This window comes from Hylaeus anthracinus, unplaced genomic scaffold, assembly GCF_026225885.1.
Source record: "Hylaeus anthracinus isolate JK02 unplaced genomic scaffold, UHH_iyHylAnth1.0_haploid 5, whole genome shotgun sequence".
Classification (NCBI taxonomy): Eukaryota; Metazoa; Arthropoda; class Insecta; order Hymenoptera; family Colletidae; genus Hylaeus; species Hylaeus anthracinus.
The window spans coordinates 8,183,159-8,210,499 of record NW_026535322.1 but is presented as its reverse complement, the minus strand read 5'-3'; the positions used below and the strand labels follow the sequence as shown (position 1 = coordinate 8,210,499).

Below are 27,341 nucleotides of genomic sequence, written 5' to 3'. Positions count from 1 at the left end.
GGCAACATTTCAATAATCAATTATACGGCATTAAAATCGTATATTTATGAATCTCATTCTGGAAAAGACGAACGCAGACAATATCGAAAAATGGGTTTCGGAAATCTCGATGAACACCTTTACGACTGTATTGTTTTTGTCGTCGATATCGAAACGACGGGAATGGGTAACTTACGTGACAGAAAAATACCAGATAGTTTTCTAATGTACCGCATCGTCAATATATTTCAGATCTTTGCAAAACAAATATTATAATATGATACAGGTATGGTCGATGCTCGGATTTTCTCGCTCTTCCGACAGCCTAAGCATATACACAACGAAAATGATAATCATTGGAATAATGTTACGATCGCGTATCGCTCACTAAGTCTCTGTATTTACAGAATATCACACATAAGAAAAATCGTAGTACATATCATACATCTCGAACATCCGCCCGACATCGTTCGCGAAATACTCTCCGTTTCGACGGCTTCAACTATAATATATATATATATATACAACAACGGTTTTTTCGTTAACGCCTACGTTATTCGTTCGATCGCTATCAACGTTTCGATTAGACGCGAGTCCGGTAGAAACGGGCGTGATTGGTTGTGCTTCGGAGGAACAATTAAGCCAGGACTTGCCGAGTCGTTTCTTGGCGTCGCAATTGATAAATCGAGACACGAACGCGATCGGTGTAACGCGATTTGCTTCGGTTAATTCGTTACGCCACGATTACAAGATACGATTTTTCGCGTTCAAGAACGCTTTACACGATATTTTCGCGTTCTAACAGAGGCTGGTGATTTAGGTTAATTGTATTCGCAATTGCACCTCGCCGCTCCGATCAGAGGTAACTTTCTTTTTGGTTTGGCGTGTCCCGAACTTGAATATCTCTAGCACACTACGTGTTCTCGTTGGCGGGTCACGAGGTTGCTCGCCACGACGATAAGAAGCGATAGTCGAAATTGCGTTTCACTCATAAAACTCGATAGGCATCGGAGCTTGAATGCGACGCGTGGTCAAGGTGAAAATAAATACTAATGACAGTCTAACAAAGAGTCGATGTCGCTCTACCTTTGGTCGCGAGTATAGTCCCTACGAATGCACAATTCTCGAAACAATTTCAACGACGAGCTCGTCTTCTTCCTCGTCCTCTCCCTGTATCACTGAACTATCGACTCCTAGTGGGAAACGAGCCACGGCCGCGTTCTTCTACGAAGGATCTTGACCATTTCATATTCGATCTCGCGCGTTTCCGTTCGATAGCTTCTCTCGATGAGGCTTCGTGAAAGTCGAGTGATCGTCGTCCACGACCATGTTCGCGTGCCGTGGGTGTGTTCTTACATGGTCCAACGCGAACGTTCGTGGAAGCTGGTCGACGTGGCGACGTGGATCTCGTTGGAATAACTGGTCCGATCGTCAGTTCCCGGGAGGAACTAGTAGGCAGTCGCTTGGTGATGCATCAGCGGATTGAAGTGATGGGGACCAAGGTGATGGTGCGGCGGAGGTCCTGGCAACGGACTGTGCTGAGGTCCCACCGTCGGCGGCTGACAGACGTACCATTCCGTCAACTCTGGCCCTCGAGCCGTAAGATGACTCGACGGTGGGTTGGCCGTGGTCGTTGTCGGAACAACCGGAGGCGGCTGAGGAGACTCCGTGTGCCCGGTCACAGATAAGCTACCCCCGCTGCTGCTGCTCTCTTCACCCTCGCTCTCGTAGCCCCCTCCTATCTTGCCCTCGCCCAGGGTCATACCGTGCACCTGGAACAAGAGGCGGGGCCTAAGGTTAGTTGCGAACGGCAAATTTCGTAACCCTCGTGTTTCATTCTCGAGGGGTAGAAGCTGTTCAGTTTGCCGGAGGTGGAGTTTCGAGGACCCAATATGGGAAAGCGGTAGGAGAAGATAGGGTGATTATTAAGAGACATGGAGCATCCGTTTACGATCAGATACTTTTACTCTCAACCTTTGTTCGTAAGGTTACACCCACAGATATCACGTTCAATGAATAGTTACACCGTGAATTATTGCTAGAAAATTGTTTGTTACTGTATCCTGTTTCGGATGTGTACTCGGTTACATTTAACTCTTTGCACTCCAAGCAATTAAGGTATACGCAGGTAGTCAACTCCAAAACCATTTTTATACCGAGTATACTGAGGTTTCAAATATCTGCGGTTATACCTCGCTCAGGGTCTGTAGCATGCGCGTACGCAGCTACAATACGGGCTTAGCGATCCCGAGGTAACCCTAGCTACAGGAGGGTTAGCAGGTCTCAACAAATATGAAAGTTAAGTTAACCTAATATATAGCCGTTTTTGCGATCCAGTATTCCACGACTCTTTCAGTCTTTGACGCTCCGTGTTTGACGACTATACCTGTCGTAGCTTGATTCACACGACACACATAAGTGCGCGACTGGTCAGTGCAAGGTACGTTCAGAAGAGATGGTAGAAATAAAAATGTTCGATCTATGGAGATATGAAAGTAACCCCTTCCGAAGAGGTTAGGAGTACACGTCTTTGAAAATGTCTGTGGGTACTGCTCGTATCGAGTCGATCGCGGAGTAAAATCGTCGAAGGCTCCGAAAACCCTACCCTCGCGAATCCCCAAGTCCTCCGACGCGATGTCCTCGAACGTTAAGCCGGCGAAGCGCAAGAGCTCCGTAAATCCTGTCTCCGCGGTCTTAATTTACTTTTCCACGATCCGTGGAATTATACCGCGGAGATGATCCATGGGATACGTCCCGACGTGTAACCGAAAGAAAACGCAGCTAGTTGTATTTGATCGTCGTAAGTTATCGCTTCAGAGATCAAGGGAATCACGAGCAAAAGGAGCGCGCGTTGGCTGAACCGAAGAAGCCGGGACACAGGGAGACGGGGATCAAGGCTTCGTTTCCCATCTTTCTCTCTCGCTCTCTCTCCCCCCCCCCCCCTGGTCCTTCGTTCATAATTCAGTGAGCAAATCTCGACGACTGCCTTCCGCGAATCACGGCCGGCGAAAAGCGTGGAGAAGCGAAAGGTGCTCGTTCCTATCCGACGAACCTATCGCGCACGTATCTCGGGAGTTGGCTTTTGGACGGTTTTGCCTCTCTTTCCGTCTCCTCTCTGTGCCACGGATAATTTCCTATTAAGATTCCGTAGCCGTTCGTGCATGAACCATGCGCCGGGATATACCCCAAGAACATCTCTTTCCACAAGGGCATTCTTTTTTGCCTCGCCTCGTGTCTACTAGCGTTTCGCCTAGCGTGAAACGAAACGAGAAACAAGCGGCCCGTTCCTCTTGACACACCTCGATACGTTCGCGGCTTTATGAAAAACACCAGCGACACGCTGCGATAATTTAACGCCGAAGGGAGGAAACCGCGGCGAACGCGTGAACGAGCTAATTAGCGCCGGTAGTTCGTTATGCAAATTCGGTTCTAGGCGAGAAAAGATGGGTGCGGTGATCGTCGAAATAATGGGCACGCGATTACGTTACAACGCGGAGAAAGTAATAAGGGCTACCGCTTGGATTTACGTACGAAATTAACCAAGTGAGTAACATTTTCCTTCCGAACAGTGAAACACGAGACTGATCTAACTTGTGCAAAACTATCTGAAACGTGAACTTGTGTGCGCTTTTGTCTCGATCGATCCTCGGATTGCGAACGTACCTTCATATGCTTGCGCAACGAGCTGGGATGAGTGTAGGACTTGTCGCATCCGGAAACTCGACAATTGTAAGGCTTGTCCGATGTGTGAACGTGACTGTGCTTCTTGCGATCGCTGCTGTTCGCGAACCGCCTCTCGCAGCCGGAGTACTCGCACTTGAACGGTTTCTCTCCTGGAAAAAGAAGACGGGAATTAATGACTTCGTAATTGAGATGGCGCACTCTGTACGCTCGCGTCGAGGAACGATAATTGAAAGCGAGCTCGAGAGATGATTTTTGACCACGAAGAATCCTAGGCGTTTCTACGCGCGAATTAGCAGGTGTTGCGATACTTTGCGTCTGTTATCTTATCGGTGCAAGGGTAACCGGAAAGGTACATTGCTCGGAAAGCCTCGCCATCGTAGCCACCGGGGTATGTCCGATGAAACGCTATAATTTCTTTTTATCACGAGCAGCCATAACGTTCACGTGTTCGACTTTACGTTGATATTTTTCACTCGAGATTAGCCCCAGGAAAGCCGAGCATTCTCATTTGTTATCGGAACAGCCTGCGAACGCACGGTGCAATTATCGCGCGTGGAGGAGCGAAGACTCCCCGGAAAGATCGCCGGAATACGGAAACAACAGGAAAAATATTTTCTCCGGGACAGAGAGGAAAAAGCTCGCGGGGACTCGCGAGCTACAATAGCGGGCTCGAACGCGATTACATCGTATCGCGGAGCGTTTCATCGTGATTTCCAGATATCTTGATGAGCACCGGTGGAAACACTTCTCTCCCGGTGGCTCCTCTTCGCCTAGGGCGAGAGAGCAGAGATATCGAGAGATAAGGTCCCCTGCACACGAATGGCCGCCGTCGTCGGGGCGCAACGAGACCGTGTGGCGTGACTCTTATTTATTTCCACCGGAAGTTGACTGGAATATATTTTACCGTCGGCTCACACCCCCTCCCTCCCTCGACGTAGACTCCCTTTTCCGGGACTTCCTCCTGGCGCTCTCTCCGAGAAGTGCGGAGACGCGCGAACAGGAAGCGCAAACTTGGCGGATTTTTTATGGGGAAAATGGTGGCCAACTTTGTCCTCGCTCCCTCGCGAAGGATGAAGGGGACCGTCGCGGCTTGAATTCGTGATTCGCGTTAGCGGAACGTAAAAACGTGGACTCGCTGGAAGGGGATATGTGTGTTCCTCGAGAACAGAAGAGATTTTTATCTTTCGTTCGACAGCTCGCGATTGTTCCATAATGAGTGTACTTTCCCAAAAATGACTTGTAGCCTAACGTGATTATGTATCCGATATCCTCCATTGATTAACCCTTTGCCTTACATAATTTGCCCTACGTAATCGTGATTATATAATTGCTTAAAACTAGAAACTCGTTAAAAGATGTATTTGTTCGAATTTGATGTAAAAAATATTAATCTTATTCCAGACTAAATTGACAACGAAAGTAATTCATGCTTTCAAAGACGAGTTTTCGTTTCTCTTCCATCATCGTTCGGGTCTTCTACTCGCTACCTGTTCCCAGAGTACGCGATCCATTTTTTTCTCGGAGGAAAAACTAGTTTCAGTTATTAATGCGATCGACCGTATCGCGTGGAAAGTCGACATCGACGCGAATAGCTACAAAGAAGCGCGGTAACTTTTCGCACTGGTACGGAGTTACGTCGTTATTCATCTCACGTGTGAAAAGCGCGATAACATTGCCATGTTCCCGTGACGTATCACCACCACGCAGATTATATTTAAATCGCTCGGACGTGGACTGCGGGTACTTATGGCAGCGCCGTCATAAGAAGGCGTTTTAAATATTTATGAACCTGGAAAGATAGCGGTCCGCGCGTGGTGTCGCCGCCTTATCTGACGTTTCACATGACTGTGCTTCAACTTCCCTTGCTCGCCAACTACCGGAGAGGTTTCAATGTTTGCAATTCGCGACAGATACGCGTAACCGATCCGAAACGCGAACGAAACGTATCGAGAAAGTTTGATTTACCACCTAGGCGCGAGACTGCAATCAGCGATTCTTTCACAGATACCGTAGACAAATTCAAACGCGTGTCAGTTACTTTGCTTCGATAAAAGAACCGCGTTCGACGTTATTATCGTGGTAATTTGTCAGAATATAAAGCGTTTGATCTGGTTTTTCAGACTAGTGGAATAACTGGATTCCGGAACTCGGAAACTTGACGCACATGTCTCGAAAATGTCAGCGACTTAACCCCTTAACCTACACGTTGTCTCTCGATTGTTCGGGCCACAAAGTACCACGAGTCAGACTCGTGCTTAGCGTTTATGGTCCAAATTCCTTACCACGAGACACACTCGTCGTTGCAGACCAAAGGGTTAAAGCGACACGAGTGTCTGAAAAATTGAAGACTTAGTTTCCCCGTAATTGATGATCTCCGATCGCGACGGTCCACGTGCCGATCGCCTCGTTCCATTCGATTCATCGTGAATCGTCGCCACCCACCGATTCGCACCTCCTCGAGGAACCCTCTCGAACCAATCGAAACGAGGGTTCCGAGCGAGGTGCCAACGACGCCCGGTTATCCCAGCGCGGCATAAAGGAGAAATGTCCCCGGGTCTGGCGCGCTCCTTCCAAAAACGGGACGATTAATAACTTTTCAAATCTGTCCCCGGCAGGGTCGTGAGCCCGCCGGGACCGCTTCGGTAGCGAGCACGTTGGCAAATAAATAGCAGATAAATAAAAGCTCGCGTCTCTCCTACGTCGTGCATTCTGTCGTGCGCGCGGGGTTGCGTGTGCAGATGGCAACAATATGCCGTGAAATATTGCCCCCGACGGTCGTGCGCGAGGAGATGCACGCGTGTGCGTGCGAAGTCGTATAGGAAGAGGGCTCAATACACGCGCGACGCACAACCCTGAGCATCTACTTTTCTTGTGTACGCGACGGGATTCTTCTGCGAGGGAGACTTAACTGGAAGGAAGTTTCGATCCGCTCCAAGGATTCTGCGTGAATTTTAACGCGAGATGGTACAGACGCGTCTCATCGCACTTGTTTTACACGAGCGAGGGGGAATAACACCGATAATTTGTACAATTAAGAGGGCTCCCCATTAGGAAGACTACTTAGATAGCCGTCTGTTAATTTTTACAAATATCATTCGTAACGTCGAGCTTGGAAAGCGTAGTTGCACGCATACGCGTTCACGAAAGTGCATCGTTGCCAGGGGATAAGAAGGCGAACGCACACAGGCGCGTACATGAACTCGAGATTCATGGTGCACCGGGTTTAGGTATAGTGTAGCGCAGTCAGAAGGGAGCCTCGAGGAGCAGTTCCCGAAGGGCAGTGTAGGCACCGTGTTATGACTTTCAGAATGGGGAGGCACAATGGCCCAGATCCGCGCCGGATAAAATAGTTATTATAATCGTTTTGGCTACGGCTGGGATCGAAGAAGAGAGAGCGGCACATGTACGTGAACGCGTGTGCGTTTCAATATCTGTACATGGCGCATATTTAGAGATTCACGATACACACTCGTATCTCGAATTCGGATACTTTCCAATGAGAAGATTGACTCTATTAGAAAATGAAGATGCTAATCGAAGTGTAAATAGAACGGGGTAGAATAGTTCTGATCAATCTACAACCTCAAATGTCTGAAAATCCTCTGTTTCGTTCATTCGATTGAGTTCTGTTTCAACAATACCGTACTCCCAACGACAGTTTATCGTTTAGAATTATTTAAACCCGCATACCTAGGGTATTTTAAATAGCGTAAAGCACTAGGCACTTTCGCAATGTTCACGAGGCAGTTCGAGAACTCACCGTGGATATGAAAAGTTCACTTAAAAGAAATTCGCAGTTCGCTACAGACGCATAATATACAGCCGTGGAAGATTTATTATCGATACACTTCCGTCTTGGAGAAGTCTCGAACAGAAATTCTCGGTGGCACGGTTCGCACCCTGAACAGGCAGCATAGAAGCAATCTAGAATTCCATCTTTCCTTGAATGCTTCTTAGTTGGAGACTCATTGAGCTGCAGTTTTCGGAAAATCTTCGGAGTGATATATGGGCGTACACCATTGTGCCGGCTTTCAGACTCTCCTCCCTCTCTCTTCGTCCATCGAAGGATAATGGATGATTTTTCGCGACCATTATACTCGAGGACACCAGGTCCCGGGCCATCCGACATTGTTGCGAACCGTACCAGAAAACCAAACCCTCCCCGCTCCTTGGGAAACCTACCCGGGGGCAGCCTCTCTTCCGTTCGGTTCCCTTCCGTTTCGTTTCGTTCGACCCCTCCATTATCGACGGGTTCTCGTGTGGATAATTTTCTTGTTATACGTTCGGTATTAGTGAAAACCGAGAAATCATTCCTGTTGGCCGCGCGTCGATTCCCGCCGCCATCGATAAGATCCGAAAAGTCGGCGAGATCGATCTTGGCACGGATTAGGACCATGAGATATTGGATCTAGATAAGGCCGGGGAGGTTCGCGTTTTGTAAATTGATTGCACCGTCCTGTCGTCCTTCTTTCTCGGCGTCCCGTTTCCCCTTGCCCGCCGCCTCTAGGGTGATTTTTGTCCTCGTGGCAAAAGTCGAGATCGAGACGCAGATTGAGAAAGAGCGAGAGAGAAAGCTTCAAGATCGGACGATCGCGCGCCGCCGCTTATGATCGATGAGCTTTCCGTGGCGGGATAAAAGCGGGATCGAAACGTGAACGTCGCGATTTAATGAAAGCTGCACGAACATCGGACACCGGGGCTCGGCTGGAATTAGAATCGGTCGGCCCGGCAGATCGTGATTGGATAATCATCGCGTGGCCGAAAATGGAAGTGTCTGGTACGCGCAATTGATTGCATCACGATTCTTGCCTTTTGCAACAGGCCTCGGCGTTTGTATTTACGAACCCTTTTGTTCTTCTAAACTTCTCGAACCGCGGTGCACCGTGGCGTAATCTTTCGATTATAATTCTCTGAAAGTTACTAGCTCGAAATTTCGAACGAACGTTTTCCGTGTCGATCAGCTGACGTGTTAGAAGATTGAAAGGAACCCCTATCCATGTGTGTCGGTGATTCGTTGTTATTATTTTTTGTCAGGAAGAGTAGCAGCCGCCATGGGTGTCGTTTCCATGGTTCGCGGTGAGATCAATGCGGCTAGATTCCCGTTTACACGAATTCCTTTTCAGACGCCACGCGAACCTGCCTCGAAAAAGGCGAGGAATCAAGAATGTTTCAGCGGGCCTGGAAACGCTTCCGCCGCGGTGAATCGGCAAACAAGGAAGGGCGAAGCTCCGAGGAAAAGTCGAAGGCAGGGGAAAAGCACGAGGTTGGCGAAAAAAAGAACCGCAAATCCGTGGGTAAACGTAACTACCGGTTGATGCTCCGATCATTCCGCCATGTTAGCTCCGAAAGGGAGAGCGCCATCGGCAGATGTTTCTTTCCCGAGGTAATTCGAGTGTTTGTCCGTTCTCTCCCGTTTCTTCCATCGTCGATGCTACAGCTCCTACCTTCTGAGGAGAAACACCTCACGATGATATACTTCGCTGAGAATCTCTATTGTAAAGTCGTACCACCACCTACAGATCTTGTCGAGATAAGACAAAAGAATGGACCGAATGAAGTCTTGTTGAAGCTAAACGGGTCCCTCTTGTCCGATCGATCTCGAAAGAGTTTGGAAAATCGCGACGAGATCTAGATCTTTCGTATCGCGACGAGATGGAACAAAGATGTTGCTTGAGAGAAGTCGTAGCAACTGTGGAATGTTAGGAGATCGATCATGGAAGGTGACGCGGACGGTGATCTTAACCGAGAAGGGTATTCGGTTGTACGAATAGAAACTTTGCAAGCTGACGAAACTCGTGTCGAGAAACACGAGGACTCTTTCGATTATCTTTGACCGATGATGGCTCGGAGATAAAATCTTTCGTAGGTTAGAAAACGAGATTGCATAATTCCATTGATTGACGTATTCAGCCAAAGATCGCCGCCTCGTTCGCGGCTATCGAACGAAAGATAACATTTTCCCTTCCGACAGACTGTCCTCTGATCCGGTTCTCCGAGGTCGCGAGTTGTTCCAAAAACTCTCCGCGGAATCTAGATTTCTCGAAAATTCGGTAGCCCAGTGTCCTGCACGTAGGTGCAGTTTAGAGTCGTATATCCTTGGCCGTTATCTGAGTCGGGATGCTACCGTTGCGAGGCACTCGCACACGTTCGCGCGGACGATTGTCGAGGGACTCTACTCTCGCCCGTCGGTTTACACGACGTTTATACGTGTTTATGTAAACTCCGGGACCGCGGAGCACACGTGTTGCTGCTGCGGTTGCTGCTGTCGCTGGCAACTAATCTTTCTCTCCCTGCCCTCATCCACTCTCTCTTTCTCTCGCGAGAGTCCTCCGTCCTCCTTCTTCCAGCACGGAGTCAGATCAAACTCGGAGATTTTCAGAAACTGCTGGCATAAAAGATAGGGGCGCCATGGGCCACGGTATGTTGGTGCCCGTCTAGAGTTACCAGGGTCGGTGTACCAGGTCCTCCCCGTTGACCGCGCGAACACAGAAAAACCTTCGGACTAGGGTTTCACGGCGAGTCTGGTTCTGGAGCTGATTACACGGAAATTGATGCCTCGATCGGAATTTCGGGTCATAGAGGAACCACGTTTCCGACGACGAACGAGAAGCGTCGAAATGAGATTTTCGAGCGACCCGAGCCAATTCTTTTCCTCGCTACCGTACGGCCCTGCACGTAGGGAGGGACTCTCCCGTATGCAAAGCGCGCGTTATTTATTCGTGGAAGGTGGCATTTTTTTGGACACTGACCCGCGCGTATATAGTTGTCACGGTTTGCCACGTATCTTTGCACCGATCTACCATAATTGAATGTCTTCGCTGGGAAACAGGCACCACGGACTCTTCGTCGCGTTTCGCGCGGAGGGATCTCCCTGCGAGATGGAAATCGAGAAGTTTGCGTCGTCCGAAAATCGTATCGGTTCGAAATACGTTCTCTCGTTAGAATATTGTACGTTTGCCGACGAACTGTCCTATAGCATCGAAGCCCGAGTTGTATCCTTCGTGTATCGGATGGATTCATCTAACCGTAGATCCGATGGTAAACGGTTTCCAAACCAGTCCAACGCCAATATCGAAACGTGCCCCCTCCACGCGCAGGTACACAAACAGCGGCAGCGACACTCGAGAGCCCTCGAAGCTTGGCATTGAGAAGCACGGTATTAGGTGCGCGCCCTTATCCCCCTATTCAACAACCACTGAAAGTCTCGTCAACTTTTGCACGGGCCACAGAGAAAACAGCAAACAGATTTTGCCGGACTCGGTTCGCTGAGATTTCACCCCTCTGCCCCCCACACCCCATCCCCCCCACCCTTGAAGAGAAACGAAAGAGGGCTGCACGCCGGCAAAGTTCACCCGCTTTGTCGCATCTTTGTGCACCGGTGCTAAACGGCAGAAGAGCCAGCGAGAAGGTCGGAAGCGCGAGAGGGCTGTCCAAGCGAGAAAGAGACAGCCGGACTCGCTTGTTAGGACCACCATTGTCCGCGCTGAGGATTTTTCCGAAAGGAACTTTTCGGACTCGATTCGAGTCGGCGAAAAGGTTGCGTCGCCGATCGAGAGAACTTTTCACCGAGGGCGGGACAAGGGATGAACCAGAGAAAGAGAGCGAGAGTGGGAATAAGAGGGAGTAATCGGTCAAAGGAGAGCGTCGGCAGATTAGCATTTCAGGTTTCGAGAACTGGAACGAATTGTGCTTCTAGTGCTGGATGGACGCGTACGCGCATACGGCTACTTAGGTCCTCCGCTGTCGTTCTTACCCTGGACAGGGTTCGTTTAGCCGTTCTTTGTGTCGCTGTCCTCTTTGTGTTTTACTTTCAATTTGATATCACTGGTTCCTGGGTCTCTCGTCGCCTGCCGCGACTAACATACGAATTAGGAAATGCAACAATCTTCCTTTGGCTCGAAAAATTCACGATTTACCTCCCATTGTGGATACTCGTGGAAGAATTAAAAGATCACGAAGGAAGAACTAACGAGAGCAAGAGAACGGAACAAGACGCGTCGAGTTACCAGGTACCCGCGAATTAAATGCCTCCGCAGGCGATACCTCGTCGAATACTCGACGTAAATTGTAAATTTACCCGCTTTTTTTTTTTTTATCGCGGTGCTGATGTCCGATTTGGAGAGGATTAAATCGCCCGAGAGACGGAAAACACTGACGGGAATCGAGTGTCAGTCTTCGTTTAACCGGTGAGATTAGCGAGACCGCGGCACGCAATAATTCACGCTCGCTTTATAAATCATTCTTACAGACTCGACTTTGAAAAAATCCAGTTGAAAACGATGCACGGATCGGAACGCACAAGGGGGAGGGATCGCGAGCGGACGTTAATTCGAAAACACGAATTATCATCGACCGGTTTTGCCGCTCTCGAGCGAGGCTGTGCTATCAAAAACAATGCTGCCAGCGATCGTGGAACTCCGAATTAAACGCGCTTTAGTCACGGTTAATTTGGTTAGCCGACGTTTAGTCATTAATAGATGCTGGCGCAAGATCGATCGATATTTATTGACTGTCGATGATTCGACGGTTTCTCGCGCTGACCAGAGCCGTAGATCGTCGACGAACTTTCGTCTCCACCTCCTTTTCTCATTTCCCCCCTGTCTATCTTTGTCTTCCTCTTTTCACCGCACGTTCCTGCGTTTGGTTGCGAGATGCCTGAGAGTCCCAAGGAACCTCTCGCAGTTGACGCGCCACTCTCCCAGCTCCTTTTCGTGTGTGGGCCAGTTTTAGGTTTATTAATGAACAGACCCGGGCTGCTCTAACGATTAGACACAGGGCGTGGCGAGGAGATTGCTAAATCAGATCGCGTTCCACGCCGCACCGCGGCCGTATTATTGTCAGTCTATTAATCGGACGTGGTTCGACACTCAACCGTCGTATCCTTCCTTGATTTCCTATAGACCGCAACATATTTCAATATCGTCGAAATCGTTGATGTCGAGGTATAACAGTGATCGATTTTAGACACGAATCACGTTGCGAATCGCGCGATGCTCGCGTCTCGATAGGGGTGAGAGACACCGGACGGGCCCGACCCGGTCGTCCCGAGTGGAAAGGGGGCCAATCGGTGAACGACGGAGGAAGGATCGGACCGATGGGGATCGCGGCAGAGTGGGAGAGAACATAATGTTTCCCACAGTGCGAGGAGTTGTATATTTTACGATATGGCGAGCAATTTGACATCTCGCGCGAGGCATAATTCACGCCCGTGTGCAGACCGTGCGTGGCCTGGGCCCTCGCCACCCTCCTACGTTCGCAACGATAGGGCCGCGAAGGCAACGTGTGCGTGCATCGATGCGAAGAGAACACGCGAAAGCGTATGAAGGATAGCTGTGCACGCGTGCACAGTGCACACGCATTGGCGGACAGGTACGCGCGCGCGCGCGTCCAAGCGCATCGAAACCATTAGAGGTCCGAGACTCTTTGCGAATATATAACTGACTCTCGTTTTCCCTCCCCCTTTTATCTCTTTTTCGACCACTTTCCATATTTTTCGTCCAAGGTAACTCAGACCTAACTCAGAGCCGGGTATTATTTAGAGGAATCATTGTTTATCTATATAATTTATCATGTTTTTAAAAGCGCTAAAATAAAATTAAAACTCGGTCGCCTTTCGCTAGCGAATTAAGTAGCTACACGCAAATTAAGATATAATTGTCTTTTGCAACCGTCACGACAATGTGTATACAAAAGCTTCCTCGGAAATAAGAGAGTGAATTCAACAATTAGTCTCGGCAGTGACAAATGAATATAGATCGCTGATGTTGCAGTGGACATTAAAGTTGGTTGATCCTCGATCCTATCTACGTCACTGTTTCCGTCTGCTGATGTTGTCTCGCGAAACATCGTTTACTCGGAAAAGAATATAAACGCGGAAGCTTTGCCTCAAACTTCCCGCCGCGCCGGCTTCTCATTTATTCGCGTCGGTTCGACACGAGCCTTTCCGTCGTTGATACGCCGTTGGCGTGTTCGCGTGTCGTTTCACGCTGGAAATTTATTTATCGCGACTTTTCGCTGTCTGACGCGCGATAGTTCCCTTGAAACGTTTTTGCGATTTCAAGGTGATTTATGTGTCGCGTTTGGAGGTTCAGCTTCGCTCTAATCTCAGTCGTACAAACTTGCGCGTAGATCGAAAAATTTGAAATTAATTAACTCTAAAAGCTTTGAACAGCGTTGGAACGTTGCTCAAAATTCTTATGAACGAACCGAGGCCATTCTCTATCGTTCGTTCGCAGAGGAGTGGGTCGAGGTACCCAGCTCTTAATTAAATTCCCATACTATTCTTTCCGCGATGTTCCACGTTTCCCCCGCAAACTTCGCACGGACCAGCTGGCTGTTCGATCCCCATTCACGTTGCGCTACGCGTTTCACCGTTTCACCGGGTAAAGCATCCTAATTAGCCGCGAACAATGCGTAATCTGCGCGATCTATACGCGGCACCGACTGATTCTTACGCTTTGCTAACAACCCATTCTGCTCATTGTCCCGGCAACAGACCATAAATTCACGTAACGCGTACAGCGATTTTAACATGTGTACCAACTCGCTCGATCGTTATCTCTCGCTTGACACCGTAGTTTCCAGAAGCGAACCCTCGTCAACGAGGGATCTCTCGAACATTTGTCCAAGATCGAGCCGAGCCATGCGACTCTCCGAGTCCTGAGCCTGCCCTCGCTCCTGTATGGTTAATTAGCTACCCTGAATTTTTGTTCTAAAACTTAAACTTAAAAATGTTGCGAGCTTTTCGTAGAATTGAGACGAACCGTACCATTTGATTTCGAGGGTCGAATTTGAGATGATGGAACCAATTAACAGTGCGTTCACTTTGAAATGAAGAAAAGATAAAGGTCCTAAAACTACAACCGTTGCTCAGGTTTGTTCTTTTAATACGCCAAGAGGAATTGCAGTTGCGGCGATATGCTTCTGTGAACGCTCAAAACTCTTCGCACCGGAAACGGGTTATTATTTTATCGTTTGGACGTACGGACCGCGATCCGTTACATTTTCCCTGAAAAGCGGATTAAATCGGGCGTCCGAGGCACACGTAATATGTTATCGGGGGGGTTTTCACGGGCTGACGTAAATGCGTAGGTGCAACGGAGACGTCGAAACAACAGGGAACGGGGCGAGAGGGTGGAAAAAGAAATCAAACATTTCTGGTTATCTTCCGCGCGATGGGCCGTTCGACAAGAAAATAACTCCGGTCTCTCCCTTCCGCTCGAGATGAACTTTTTCTTGTCCCTCTTCTCTTCCATTTCCATCGTTCGACGCGGCAGCAGCGGTGGATTACGGTCGAGAACGACTGGCGGTGCTGGCAAAATAGTGGCGAGAAATTAAACGCTGCTAAGTGACCGCGTGTTATTCTGTTTGCAGAGAGATCGTTACCACTCTCGAAAAAGTCTGCTCGCCAGGGGTTACCGATAATCGCCGAGGCGTTTCCGTTAACGCGTGATATTTTCCTCTGGCCGTTTAAGCAAGAGAGAACTTGTTTTTCGCCGTACGTTAAAAATTCGAAACTTCGGAGTTCACGAATTAAGAACCAGAACTGGCGGAAGTATTAACAGGAAGGAAGTTCCAAATACATTTCATCATTTTGTGAATCATTTCAGCGGACAACGTTTTCCAAATTATTATTTCTATCGCTCCACTTATTCTTTTACGCTCTTAACCCACTAACACCGGGTTCGGTGTTAGAAAATTCGAATTTCAGAATCTCATATTCACGGAATGATCGAGATCTGAAACAGGAAGGTTCCCAAATTGTTTCCTAAGAAATTTGTTCCGCCTGCTCGGAAGCATTCCGAATCCGTCCAAGACGGAGGAAGGATTCGGTCATCGACGTCGCGACCATCTCTGAGAAGAGGTCCGTTTCCCTTTCCCGAGAGAAGCAACAATGAGACGAGCGGGTAACCGAAGACGGGGTAAATCATTCCGAAGTTGGTTCGGCGGTTGCCACCGCGAGTACGGTAGCCCCGATGGAATAATGCGTTTCGCCGCGCGCTAAAGACGACTACGGCACAATGACGATCATCGAGAAAATATCGAGTGTCCGTAACATTATACTTTTGTACCGTTTAAATGCCAACGGCGTCGTACGAGGGACAGAGCGACTCTCAGATCCGTGCACACGATTCCACTTGCTCCTAGGGGCGGAGACCTTGCACCACGCGCTTCTTTCGCGCGTTCCCCGATGCCACAGGACACCAAATATCCGGATCATCGCGCTCAGGTTCGCAAGAACTCTCCAACTGCTCCGGGAGGGGAAAGAATAGGCGTATCGTTTACGATACCCGGAACACGAGAGACCCAGTAGTTCCGTGGTTTTTGATGTGTTTCTGGATTCTCCTTTAATTTGCTCCGCCAAAGTCTCCTCCCTCGCACCTTGAAAGACGCGCGTGTGAAAAGTAGGTGAATCGATTCGTATCGATTAGTTCACTCTCGATGATTTAATGTCTCGTTGTTCAGAGTTTCCGGAGATAGTTCTGTTGCTTCCTTTGCTGACGGTTAACGTGTTCGTGGTTCTCGATAAAAGTCTCGTACGTTTCATTTGCCATCGTGATCTTGACGCGTCGAGGAGGTCAAGGGTCGGGCCAAACCGTGTCGTCGTTTCGGTTTGTCACTCGGTTCGGGTCAGGATGTGTTTTTCCCACAGTTCTCTTCGTCAAATCTCACCGAAGACGCAGAAGTAGAAGAAGCAGAAGAAGACGACGACGACGACAACAACGACGACGAAGGAGAAGAAGGGTCGAGCGGTTGTCTCCGTGGTCTGGTAGGAAAGGTCGAAAAAGGGGGAGAAATAAATAAAAAAAAGTGGGAGCGTAAAAAGAAGGAACGAGGAGAAGAGCGGAGAAAACAAAACGGAATTGCGGCCTAGCTGCGGTGGATGATTTAGGGGGCGAGGGTCGCGGGTCGAGACCGGGCTCTGGAATGCTGGACCCTCTTCTCTCTTCTTCGAGGCTCTCTCCTTTTCCATCCTCGACCTCCCTTCGATTTCCTGTCTCGCTTCCTCTTTCCCTCTTTTCCTCCGCGTTGGAATCACTGGCGGAGGAGGATAAAATGATAAGGGACAAGGATAACAGATAGAACATTTACATAGGTCGTTAGTGCAGGCACACGCAGGGACGCTTTCACGTGTACCAGCCTCCCGGGATGGTCGTCCTGACTTTTGGCACTGATTCTGACGATCGTGAGACCTCGCGGGACCACGATGATCCTCGTCCGCATCGTCACGCAAATTTTTCTTCGTGTTGTAATTCGATATATGAGCCGCGCAAATCGATTAACTCTACTTTCTGAAAAATCTTAAATTTAAGTGTCAAAGCACTTGGTATAGCGATAACTTTTCATATTAATCGATTTGTGCAACGAACGACTCATTTGTACATTAGGGTGGTCCTTAGTTTAATGATTTTTGAAATCACTCACTCAGTCACTCTGGTTCGCGTAAGAACTTCAAGACCCGTAAATGTGTTCCATATGCAAAATTATAGCAACGACGCTTACGAGATATTTCAAAATAAACCTTGTAGAAGAGAAATAACCCTCGATGCCTGAAATCGGTATGAATGCCATGAATACCGAAAAGGGGCATTCCAGGAATGCCATGAATCTAGTTCGTAAAGAACACGCTTATCTAGATCGAGGCGAAGCGAATTATTACCGGGGGCCAGGTCAATTATGTAAGTAGTCGATCGTAGGTATAATTTGTCGTTGAAGGAATCACGAGTTTGCCATTCAATTAATTCTACGATAGGATTAAAAAGTCCGCTCTCTCCGTTTCGAAGACAGTTGGAGGTTCCACGAACGTCCAATCGCAGGAACAAGACGAGCGACCAACTCCTTCCGTTCTCTGTCCCACGGGATTTTGGAGGACTGACCTGAGAAGGGCTCGTCAAAAACCGTAGGAATACTATGACGCCTCGTCCGAAGTCGGGGCCCCCACGGTCGCGTCGTATTATAATTTAATTTCGTAACTCGACGCCGTGTACCCTCGGACGGAGGAATTATCAGGTATAATTTTCTTATACGAAATTCTGACACGGTCTTGACACGAGTCACGAATATATTCGAAATATCTACGATCCAACGGGTTAAAATATTTGTGAACTTATAAAATTTAGATAGACATTCCATTTAAATAGACGAGTCAAACAGTAAAGTAGACTATGAATCAAACGGAAACTGGTTAGTACAACTTCGACCTAACGTTTCCAGGAAAACACTTTAATGTGCATAATTTCCTTTGTAAAAATGAACTCAGAATCAAAACTACCCGTCCAATCAGACGTCGATGCGTCAACGATGAATGGCAAAATAATAAAGCCCAACGTTTCCATATTAAATCACCCGACGATTCGCGTGTCCAGCGCGCAGCGATCGCAACGGAATCCCGATTCTGGTAGCCACATGTCGCGTTAGTTTACAATTAGTGTCGCGCGGTTTCGAAGTCTTCTCGTCAAACTGCAGAGCGTTAATGAGAAACCTGTTTGTCACGTCAACCGCTCCGCGGAGCGTTCATTCGGCCGGCCCTCGAAGAGCAGACCAGGCGCTTTCGAAGTCTACTTCAGCCATTATTCCCACGTGAACGATCAAACGATTCGCGTTAAAAATTACGAGTACTGGTAACGCGAAGCGTACGCTTTCTCTTGTTGAAGATTCACCTCGTCGCGAATTCAATCTTCGTCTCGGACAATTCTTATCCGATACTGAACTCAGAGGCAGTCTGTATACGAGCTTTTAATTTTACGTTTCCGACTCAATAAACACATAAGACATATCTATACATAAGATATAGAATTAGAGCCTTGTTTATAGATCCTTCCTGGCTATTTTTATTTACTTGTACCCGCGAGATGCTCGTCGAGTAGGAACAAGTGACGTTTGACCGCGAAAGGTGAGCGGAAATTTATAGAAGCGTAGGTGATACGCAGAAATAAACGACGAAGTATAAAAATACGTAGCACATCGACAAGACACCGGAAAGAAAACCATTCTGCCCACTGATCAATAAGTGAGGGGAGTGAAGCGAGCGCGTGGCCTCGTTATTTTTTCAGCTGACTGAGCGAGAGTGGCAAGCTGCGAACGCGACTCGGAAAGGGTGGATCGAGGCGATAATTAACCAGTTCTGTTTTTGTAGAAGCCAATCAAGCGAGCCGCGGTATCTATTATCGGGCTGCATCACGGGTTTCGCGTTCAACGATGTCGTCTCGTCGACCGCGTTCACGTCGCTTCCGTCGTTTCGATCGCCATTGCTTGTCTATCAAACTCGACACACACCATTAACTGTATCAACAGCCGCTTCCGGCTTCGATGGATGAGAGAGGACGACCTTCCTACTATGTAATTCGCGTTCATTAACGCGAATGAAACGTTCCTTAATCGTTTCCCCCAGTTTTCCTGGCCGTGAGTGGATGAAAAGATAGATATTTGATATATAATCTATGTAATAATATTCTAAATTTAATGATGATCGTCTGGGTTCATGAAATACAACCAACACGGCTCATTAAATGAAACGAATATTTCGGATCCGTTCTAACCGATGCCAAAACACATCACGTCTCTAAATATAGACAATTCTAGATCCCAACACGGACACAAGGTCTAAACTCAACGCAACACGTATAATTTATTTCTTAAATTTGAAATATACACAGGTTTCTAAGGTTTTCAAGAAGCGATCAATTTCACGAAACGTTGTACACGTCCAAACAAATTTCCCACGTCCATAGAGTTCTGATGGACATCCTGCTACCGCGATTCGTAGATTTATCTCGTTTCCACGAAGTCGCCCACGACGCGATAGAGTCGTCCGATTTTAAACCGCGATTCCAGCCAGGATCCATTGACAGGTTGAAGGCGTAACGTCTCGAGCGGACCGTATGGTCGGGAATGGCTAAGAGTTGGGACGGTTACGATGGTCCGAAACAGTGCCCCAGGGGTTGCAACCACGGCTCTGCCCACTCCCGGCAGCTTGCTTTTGCTACAAATCTTTCAGTCTAAATCAGTTTCAAATAATATACGTGGCCTCGGGCCTCGCGGTGCAACAAGAACACAGCCACTGATTTCGACGCACGAATTCTCTTTTAATGACCCTTCGGGCCACCATCTCCTGGCTACCGTACAATAAATTTTACGAGTTTCACCTTTCAATTATTTGATCTATTCATTACAAGCATGTTTTAAAATTCCAACATTTTACAATTGCTATCGATGGTCAGGGAAAATACGAAATGGTGTGGAACACGAACATGTTTCAACTTCCATTGGATGCTTAGAAGTATAGAGCAAAAATAAATTAAGGGAGCGGATCAGTCGAACCGTTATCGCGATTTCGTATCGACCATTTCTCGAGGAAGTCGTTAGCCGCGAGACGAGTGCGATTCCAAAGACGCGTTTCCTTCTCAACTCCTCGACGGAGCACATTTCCGGCACGCCGTATCCCGTTTCGCGTTCCGCGCTGTCGAAGATGAGAGAATACTCGGTTGTCGGCCGATCGATGAAGGTGTAGGCGGTGAAATAACAAAGCCACGGCATAAACAAGAAGCGGGGGTGGTTTTTTATTGGTGGCTCTTTTTCGAGGTGCAGGCGCGAAGGACTGTCTCGTCCTTATCGACCCGCAGGCTTATCCTTGAGCTTTTTCACCGCGTTCCCCGCGGTGACAATTCATACAGAAGTTCCCTCTTCTCGGATAAATAAAGAAGAAGCTATCTTCCGTTCTTTGATGGTGCGCCTCCTCTCGAAGTTAATTAAAAAGTGCAGAGAATAGTCTTCTCGTATATCAAGTTATTTGAAGTCCAACAGACGTAAATGAATTTCCTCGTTGATTCAAACTAAAGAAGTAAGCATTTGTAAAATATAAACTACACTTTGCAACTTACGCTAGATATCGGCTTAGCTCAAATAGGAATTCCTCCTCCACAGGCTTGCTTACCGTAATAAGTATTGAATATTTCTTTGCGCAAGCGATCACGAAGGAAGGGAAACTTTCAATCGTTCAGTTTCGTCACCAGAGAAGCCATTTACTCGCACGGTCCCCTTTCTCTGTACCTTCCTCGACACGCTCGCCCCTACTTAACGCTTATTCCACAACAACCCCCGTCGACTCATCCCGTATCATCCCCTTATTCCACGCGTCTATGACCCTCCGAAAATCCTAACCAATGGCGCGCAAGCCAGGGGAAACCATTGTCAATCCGACCAATCGTCACGGCTGGCACCACGCACATGCGAGATCGCCTCGACGTGTTACAACGCTATTCTTCTATTTTTTTTTTCTCTCATCTCTTCGCTCGTCTCATCCTTCTTTAGCCCGAAGGGGGAAGGGAGCGCGTTTCTGTATAATGCATATCAATTTATGCCTAATGGCTAACAACGTTCTACCGGGTCACATCTGCGGATTAATAGGAACGCTTCTTATTCGAAAAGTTTCGAACCCGCACCCGCACGATCGGCCTGCCCGCGATGGAGGAAACGAGACTTTCAATGCGGCGGGGATGATCAATGGAACTGTTTGGAACACGACAGTTCAAACAGAAATCGCTCCCCAATGAATTCTGGCGATATAAAAATTCTTTAAAAGTGAAATTTAAAATTCACAAATATTAACCGAACGTGACCATCCGATTCATAATGTTCCTTGTGCTGAAAAAGATCGATCGAATCGCGAATGAATAGAATACAATGTTAACTCGTGTTTCGATTGCAGTGAATCTGATGAAATTCGACGAATTCCTGTTTTACGAAGGAAAGAGCTCGATGATACGTATTTCTCGCTCGTGGAGGTTGTTTCATAACACCGGGTAATTTGCACGCACCAAAATATTTGTCCTGCGCGTTTGTGATTAAACAAAGAATTCCGGCTCGAGTTGGCTTTGTACGTCGCGAGAACGCCGAAAGAGGGAAGCAATAAAGGGGCAGCGTGATCATACATGCGCGTGAACGGGGAATGCTCGGAGACAAAGCGTGAAGTCGTGCGTGGAGCGTTTTTTGAAAATGCCAATTTATTCCGAAAGGGGTTGCTAGAGGGCTTTACTCGTTCACCGACACGCAGCTAAATGAATTTTAATTGATTTCTCCTCTGGTCAGATTCAACTACAAAATGTCGCCACAGAAATTCATTTCTCTTTTATTATAAACATATTCATACGTCGTCGAAAAATTATTAATATGGACGAGTGCTTTTGAAATAAAAGTAACCAAACGAATGTGTCGAAAGCGAATTCCTCGAGTTTTAATACAGTATTCAAAACGCTAAGAAAAAGAAAAGTTTCAAGATATTCGTTAAATTGCTGCCTAATTATGAACAATAACGACGGGACACTGGAAGCTCAACATCCAGTTTGATATGAAAACGACACTTGGTCGCGCGTGATATACAGTTCCTGATACAAAGGATGGCTAGATGACGCGCGCATAATTAAATCCCTGTGAACGGAAATACATACGTGCAATCTGAAAACGTTGGAGCGCTTGAATACGCGATTTCATCGTCCAAAGTCATTAACAAGACGATATTACGTTCCCGAGGTCTTTACTCGTGAAACATGTTGATGGCAGTCGCAAGTTTAATGCAAATTAATATTCTTTACAGAGAAAATGTAAAATTGTTGAGTCGAAAATGTTCTATCCGCCGCGAAGAAGGCTTGATCCACGTCTGTTTAAACAATATTTGAGATCTAGCCTATTCCGCAGTGATTAACTTGCGGTCAGATATTACGTAACATCTAGTTACGGTAGATCATCCATTATCTGAGCATTCCACTGTCTATTTCAATATCTTTACAACCGAGACATCAACAGAATCAATAGCAGCGTACATTATTATTTTAACGTCTTTATTACGCAAATATAAGGTAGTGTGCGTGTTATAAATCAGAGTCGCACAACGCGTAACGGTGAAACGTAATTAGAGGCTGGTTTTGAGCCTAACCTCGATTAGCATGTACCACAAATGTCAGGAGTGGTCAAAATAATTTATGGAAATAATAGTTCAACACGAGATACAGGTAATAACGTACGCTGCAAAATTCTTATTCGATCGGTAACAAATAAAGAAGGTTCTTATCTCCATATAAATTTTACCCATCTCTGAGGTATAGTAAAAAATGACATGAACAGAACGTGACTCGAAAAGGCACCTCGGCCAAGCAATAGGACGCGCGAATGCAAATTGGACCGCGACTGTCGCAAAACTAAAGATTGCCATTTACGTCGGGAGTTGCTCGAGCACCGCAGAAATACAAAAGAGCGACAGATGCACGTGTTAATGAATTCACGCGACCCTCGTTTTACGAGACGTTACAACTGAACCAAAACGAGCGATCCAAATTAAAATATGGCGCCCCCTACGACAATATCCCCCATCTTTCATCAATTTTTTTTTTTTTTTTTTTCAAAATTATAGTATCATCGAAAATCTGCACGCAGAAGCCACCGTATCAAATTTCAAGATTTTCGGATAAACCACTCCTCAGACACGAATAAAACAGAAGCTAAGACGAAGACGTAGATGCGCACATAGATAGTAATCGTTCTTTTTCATGTTTTAATTCGGAACGCATAAAAAACATCGAGAAATGCAAAAAAAATCGAATAGATCCAATTGTGACGAACACCTAGGACTGCTCCTTCTCGATAATATTTATTAACAATCAAAAAAGTAGAAAAGGACGCGCGCCACGATTCACGACAAACAATAAAACTACAAGCTGAAATTAGTAACGACTGTCCTGGGAGGAATCTCGTAACATTAGTTCGAAAAGGAACGCGTCTGTTGCCTCTGGTCGGACGCCTGGCGTCTGTCCGTCGGGTCCAGGCCAATGGCGATGGCCTGATCGTCGTTCGTATATATGTAAGTATGTAAATACATTGTCCAGGGACGCGGACATAAAACGGCACGATATATGGCCCGGTAATTTCTTAATTGCGCCCCGAAAAATTCTTGTCATCGTAAAGAGTCGGTTGATTATATTGAAACGACTCGAGGGCGCCGGGGGCGTTTCATGGATGAAAACGACGCGACCAAAACGAGACGGAAATACGGCGATAGTAACCTCTCGCGCGCCTTATTTATGCATCTGAGAAGCAACCCTTCCCTCGGTGGAAATCGACCGATTTCGCCTAAGATTATTGCCCTTCTTTGTTCATCCTACGGTGTAGGTGACCGTTCTCAAATTAATCGACCCCTCCGCCACCCCGTCCCGTTTAACGACGAGAATTCTGGCGTGATTCATAGCGTGGGATTCAACGCGCGTTACGTGGAGGCAATTTCGTCGAGCACGACCGTACCAAGGTGGATCGTGGTCTAGGAATGCTTCCACCAGATTTCTCGACATTACGGCCCATTCGTTCGTGGAAACGGTGGCTCCGGGGCTGATTTGGATCAGCCAGTGGCGGGATTTAAAGGGACCAAACGCGCATATCCCGGGGAATTCGAGGCATTCCTCGAGTTGTTTGGGCATGGGGTGGTCGGCCCAAAGAAGATATTGCGAGTTGGTGAAAAAAGAGGAGAACGACGAATGTTGAAGATTATGGGAGACGCGACAGACTCAGGATATTAAGAACATTTAACGTGTCTCTGATAAAGGACTTTATCGATCGCTGATTGCTAAACTACTCGAACAAGAAATACATTTAAATCTGAACTTGAACGTGCACAAAGTTTCCTCGAAGAATTACCCTCGCGATCAGAAAGAGCAGAGAATCAACGAACACTAAAACAAGAGACATGATCACTCACCGGTATGCGTCCGCTTGTGGATCTTCAGGTTCTCGGACCTGGCGAAAACCTTGCCGCAGCCAGGGAACGGGCATGGAAACGGTTTTTCGCCGGTGTGCACCCTTATGTGATTGACGAGCTTGTACTTGGCCTTGAAGGCCCTGCCGTTACGCGAACATCCCTGCCAGAAGCACGCGTGCGTCGTGCACTCGGGTCCGCCCACGTGCTCCACCGTGAGGTGCGTCACGATATCGTGGAGGGAGTTGAAGAGTTTGCCGCACAGCTTCCTTCCTGGTCCCGGCGCATCTTGGTCTACCCACATGCAGGACATCTCCTGACGTTGGCCGCCGGGTACGCCGCCGGGAACGCCGCCGCCGGTTCCGTTGCTCCTCATGTACCTCAGAAAAGCTCCATGGGGATGATGACTCGGGTGGCTGACAGCGGGATGCTGTTGGTGATGTATCGAGGCTGGCGTCAGATGAGGCGCGCCCAAGTACTGATGATGAGGAGGCAATCTCGAGTCCTGGGGATAATGACCGGGGTAGTGACTCGCTGCCAAGGGATGCTGACTCGGATGATGAGGAAACTGCTGCATCGTGGCTGGCGTACCGTCGTGATGCAACGGGGTGAAAAGGCCTAGGCCGCTTTCGGGAGTCGTTGGATTCGCGGTCGCGTTGAACTCGTGCTCTCGACGCAGCAGAAAGTCGCGAGCCGCGTATCCCGGATGGTGGCTCATGTGATGACCCATGTGGGGCGCCATGTGCGACGCCGGATGCGGATGGTGAGGTGGATAGCCTTGAGGGTGGAAGTGGTGATGTTGCTGAGACGGAGCCTCACCTGGAGACGGCTGCACACCTGCGCCAGGATCCGTGGATACCCCCGGGGATCCGCTACCACCGGGTGACAGTTTGATGCCCAGATTGGCTAGATGGTGAGGGTGCGAGGTCACGCCGTCCAAAAACGCGTTCATCATTATGATCGTCAGGACCCGCTGGTCGAGAATTTAACGACAAAGGAACGGGAGTACATTCACGTCGTGTGAAAACGCGTCATGGACCTCGCGGTTTCTCCCGTTGACCTCCACTATGAGTTTGACGGTTGCGGCACGGTGTTAACTTTACGTTTGAATTAACGAGAAGATCGCGCACTTGATTATCACTGACGAGTACACTGTCTATGTAAATACACTTTGTTTTGAGTTCACAGTTCGTTGCTTGTCGACGAATACGTTACATCGTTCGTCTGTTTGGACTCTGTGGAAGTATCCTTACTGTTTGGAACGTCGCGGGACGAGATTAACAAATCATCGCGATCTCCGATTCTCGACGCGTTCACCATACAACGACACGTACACTTCACGAATAAGACAGTCTTTCCTCGAGAGAATATTCTCAGTCCTTGAGGTGTTACTCTAACCCTCCGATACCTTTGAAAAAGAGTCGGTGTCACGGGCGTGTGACAGCCTATTGACGATCTGCATCGATCCCGCTCCAAAACGACTGACGATACCGATTGGTTCGGTCGCGGCCAACGGAAGACGACGACACGCTGACGATGACGGGGAGCACGAGTCACGTCAACGTCCTCCAACGCACCGATCTGGGAGGATGAAACATCCGTGGCGTTCCTTGCTGCGTTCACAGCGGGACTGAGAGTAAGGACTGGGCTCCCGCCGTGGAGCAACTCGGCCGATTTCGGCGTTTACGAACCATTCCCTCTCTCTTTGTCCTGCCTATAGCTCTCCTGCGCTCTCTCTCTCTCTCTCTCTCTCTCTCTCTCTCTCTCTTTCTAGCTCTTCGTCTACAGTGCCGTTCCACTCGATCTTTCTCGCTCCCTCTTCCGTACCTGAAGAGACTGTTCGGGCAACCTCGTGCGTCATTGCCAGCCCCTTTGCTGGAAACACCCTCTAACCCCACCATGACCTACCAGCAACACAGTAGAATCAGCCGCAAGCTCCACCACTGGCGGACGTTCCCAGGTGGATACCAGCGTCCCATTGGCGATGATGGCACTTGCAGACCTAACGCAGTCCTAGCAATTGGAGGCCTGCTCGCTCCCCAGGCCTCTCACCAATCTGGTCAGTTTTCAGAGGCTGGATACGCGTCAGAGCGCATGTCGCGGCTCCGCCTATCCGTAAACGCCTATCGTCGGAGGATGGCCACAGGGGCGTCGCGACGTCGACGCCCGACGACATTCCGCGTGGAGTCGCCGTGGCAACCTTCCAAGTCTCGCTCCTGATATGTATTTTCCAGGACCATCGAAAGATCTTACTTTCAGAACTCATCAGGTACGCCGTATACTAAAAAATTTCGGAGTATGCTGATTATTTTTAGAGGGGTGTTGTAAATTGGAGTAGATATAATACGTAAAACCGTTTCTGGGCGATCTTGTGAATACACGACAATTTATGAAGTGATTTCATATTTAAGAAATGTACAAGTTCGCTATTGTGCTCGAAAATTTCGGAGTTGAGAATTGTTGATTCGCGTATGAATTTTTTAGGAGATATTGAGAATTGGAGTAGAATCCCAAACATCGGTGTTTAAGCACTTATATTGAACGCAAAGGATATCCTTTTGAAGAAATTATTAATTGGAGCGATTGGAACTCGAGCCATTCCATTTGTTTCACTTAGGCTCCGCGACGATTGCTTAATTGGATTAAAGACTGGTGTCCTCTGCCTAATCGAAGAATCCTAGTAAACAAATTACTTTAATCTCCTGATTAAACTTTCGGAAAGTATAAGTCTTTGATAGACGGAATTGTTTCAATGAGTATTCCAATAGCAGACGTACAAAATTCATGTTGAGTCGCTCATCTATTTGTAGGTATTCCACGAATTAATCATCAGCTAGGATCGTAATATTTACCAACACGCATCGTAACATACCCTGTTCACGATTTACGACGCTTTTTCCGTAGAAACGTCGCAAACAGAGCCAACGATGCGACGCTAAAG

General features: G+C 47.9%; 1 protein-coding gene and 1 long non-coding RNA gene across 2 annotated transcripts in view; one reads left to right on the top strand and one right to left on the bottom strand.

The window, feature by feature from the left end:
* Window positions 1-27,341, top strand: part of LOC128895423 (uncharacterized) — a 125,283-nt gene that overhangs the window by 39,262 nt on the left and 58,680 nt on the right. The gene's annotated exons all lie outside the window — the stretch shown is intronic.
* LOC128895414 (zinc finger protein ZIC 4) lies at window positions 209-26,026 on the bottom strand. The gene is made up of 3 exons (XM_054157970.1): window positions 24,404-26,026; window positions 3,643-3,812; window positions 209-1,751 (listed from the first exon to the last, which is right to left on the bottom strand). Exons 1-3 carry the CDS (start codon window positions 25,353-25,355, stop codon window positions 1,428-1,430), a joined length of 1,446 nt encoding a protein of 481 aa, XP_054013945.1. The 5' UTR covers window positions 25,356-26,026; the 3' UTR covers window positions 209-1,427.

Excerpts from the sequence above, each read along its gene's own strand:
- LOC128895414 (XM_054157970.1), bottom strand. The coding sequence starts at position 25,355 with ATGATGAACGCGTTTTTGGACGGCGTGACCTCGCACCCTCACCATCTA. Across the intron at positions 3,813-24,403 it reads CCACAAGCGGACGCATACCG|GAGAGAAACCGTTCAAGTGC; the intron begins GTGAGTGATCAT and ends TTCTTTTTCCAG. Across the intron at positions 1,752-3,642 it reads CGTTGCGCAAGCATATGAAG|GTGCACGGTATGACCCTGGG; the intron begins GTACGTTCGCAA and ends CTCTTGTTCCAG.